Source organism: Sorex araneus, chromosome 6, assembly GCF_027595985.1.
Source record: "Sorex araneus isolate mSorAra2 chromosome 6, mSorAra2.pri, whole genome shotgun sequence".
Taxonomy (NCBI): domain Eukaryota; kingdom Metazoa; phylum Chordata; class Mammalia; order Eulipotyphla; family Soricidae; genus Sorex; species Sorex araneus.
The window spans coordinates 149,786,780-149,789,659 of record NC_073307.1 but is presented as its reverse complement, the minus strand read 5'-3'; the positions used below and the strand labels follow the sequence as shown (position 1 = coordinate 149,789,659).

At 37.2% G+C, this 2,880-nt stretch overlaps 1 protein-coding gene across 1 annotated transcript; it reads right to left on the bottom strand.

Annotated features, from left to right (window-relative positions):
* Positions 1–351: 351 nt before the first annotated feature.
* On the bottom strand, positions 352–1,287 carry LOC129405976 (olfactory receptor 4C15-like). The gene has a single exon (XM_055143701.1). The coding sequence runs from the start codon at positions 1,285–1,287 to the stop codon at positions 352–354; it is 936 nt and encodes a 311-aa protein (XP_054999676.1).
* Between the last annotated feature and the right edge of the window lie 1,593 nt (positions 1,288–2,880).

Genomic DNA, 2,880 nt, shown 5'->3' with positions numbered 1-2,880 from the left:
CCTCTAAGAGAGCCTGGAAAGCTACTGAGAGTATACTGCCCACACAGCAGAGAATGGCAAGCTACCCGTGGCGTATTCAATATGCCGAAAACAGTAACAACAAGTCACAAATGGAGACATTACTTGTGCCTGCATGAGCAAATTGATAAACAATGGGATGACAGTGACAGTGATACAGAAGATGTTTATTAGTATACCTAAGTAATAGCGAAATAAAAACAATTGCCAGGTCTCCTATATATGTTATTTAATGAATTTTAGTCTTCCTTCAAATAATCAATCAAAAATAATTTTAAACCTTAAGCACCTGAAGTGGTATACTTAAATGTTGAAATTTTAAACCTCAGTGTTCTACTTTTTACAAAGTTTTGCCATTGAGGTATTCCAAAATTTTCTTATAGCATTCTTGAATTCCTTATTTCTGAAGGTATAAATTACAGGATTCAGCATAGGAGTTAGCACGGTGTAGAATATCTCCAAAATTTTGTCAAAGCTTAAAACAATTGGAGGCCGTGCATATTCAAATATACATGGACCAAATAATAAAACCACCACAGCAATATGGGATCCACAGGTGGAGAGAGCTTTCCTCTTTCCTTCAGTGCTGTGTCCTCTTAGGGAAAACAGGATGACACCATAGGACACAAGCAACATGGAGAAGATCACGATGCAAAAAAGTCCACTGTTGGCTGCCACCATCATACCAAATTCATAAGTGTTAGCACAGGAAAGCTTCATTAATGGGTACAAGTCACACATGAAATGATTGATGATGTTGGGGCCACACAGAGGTAGTTGGGAAGCAAAGGCATTCTGTATACTGGAATGCAGAAAGCCCCCTGCCCAGGCCACCCCCACCAGAATGTTGCATAGCCTTGAGTTCATGATTGTAGTATAATGCAGAGGCTTGCAGATGGCCACATACCTGTCAAAGGCCATGGCTGTGAGGATAATCACCTCTGCCACAGCAAGAAGATGAAAACAAAAGATCTGTATCATACAGCCTGCGAATGAGATGGTTTTCTTCTCAGAGACAAGGTCAACAATAATCTTAGGGGCAATGACAGAGGAGACACACACATCCAGGGAGGCCAGGGAGGCCAGGAAGAAGTACATTGGGGAGCCCACAAGTGCTGGGCTATTAAGGATGGTCGCCACAATTAGCAGGTTGCCACTGACCGTTGCAACGTAGACCAATAGAAATAAAACAAATAATACTTTCTGAACATCAGGGTTTTGTGAAATCCCCAGGAGAACAAATTCACTTACAAAACTTTGGTTTTGCATGATTTCCCAGGAAAATCTCAGAGCTACCACAGTGGGTATATTGATCTGCAAATATAAGCATGAAAAGCTCATATCAGACAGTTTTATTACCACAGGGTTCATAAAATGATTCATCTATGTGAAGATTATCTTTGCTATTTCTGCAATCAATGTGATGCAAAATGAGGTTGTTTTATAAGTGGTAGTGTGTATTATCAAGTAAAAATGTAGAGAGAACTTATTATTAAACAGCAAATTTAGCTATCATTTCTGAGTAGGTGCAAAGCCAGAAGTGAAAAGTTTGCCAGATAACTCTCATTGTATTGCAAGATCTGATCATTTAAATCATTTGCTAGAATCTTCTACAAAGGGATATCGGCTCATTTCTGGTTTGGTTCTTACATGGTTGTGAATTAAATTGTTCATTTTTATTTCTCCTCTACATCATATTTTTCACACAAGAATGAAAAACCATATCTGTGTGTTTCTTTTGAATTTTAATGTTTTACTGTATAGATTTTTTTCATTCTAAAAGTTTTAAATGATGTCTGTGTGGTTTTTTATGTGTAGTAACACATTATTTGTGAATAGTGAGAGTTGAACATCTTTACCCATTTGAATGTTTCTAATTTCTCTGTATTGCCTTATTGCTCTGGCTAAGACTTCTTCAATACAATGCCTAACAATAGTGTTAAGGGTAGACAATTTCCTGATGCATAGTCTCATAGGAAAGCATTGAAGTTTTTCTCCACTAAGTCTAATGTTCCCTGTGGATTTGTCAAATATAATCTTTACAATCTTGAATTAAGTTCCTTCAAACTTCATTTTGTTGTGCTTTTATCAAAAATTAGTTTCAAATTGTATCCTAAGACATTCTCTGCAAGCCTGGGGGAAGGAGAGACATTGGTTTCATGGTGGGGAGTTACTGACACTGTGATGGTAGCCTGGTGAAGAAGCTTTGCAAGTATCAGAAAAGGACAGGAAAATTTTAAACTACATTACCACAATAAAAGAAGCTAGAGAATCTACCTGGTATCTCTCAGTATAGCAGGATTTTTCTTTATTTTCATGTCAATCATAATCTTAGAGTAAGAACAGGGATAACTTTCTCATCAAGACAATAACTTACCTACAAGTAAAATGAGGGAAAAGAAAGGTTCAGTGGTGCTAAAAATCATGTCTATCACTAGTGTCTAAATTGTTATGACATTAGAGATGAATTATCCATTTACCATAAAAATGAATCTATAGAATAAACAAAACTCTAGACATATACACATCACATCACAAATATGCAGGTTTGGGAATCAATTTTTTCCTAGTATCTATGCATTCTATTATCAGAGCAGGTTGGGTTCCTGGACAATGCCTACACAAATGAACGCCACTGGCAACAATAAGCTTCCATCAGACAACAAGATTCTAAATAAATTCTGTCTGGGCATTGTAATAATAAATTATATTAAATAGCACTGCAACACTGTCGCACTGTTGCCCTGTTGTTCATCGATCTGCTCGAGCGGGCACCAGTAATGTTTCCATTGTGAGACTAATTATTACTGTTTGTGGCATATAGAACATGCCACGTTTAGCTTGCCATGCTCTACCATCTGG

Coding starts and splice junctions, on each gene's coding strand:
- LOC129405976 (XM_055143701.1), bottom strand. CDS start 1,287: ATGCAAAACCAAAGTTTTGTAAGTGAATTTGTTCTCCTGGGGATTTCA.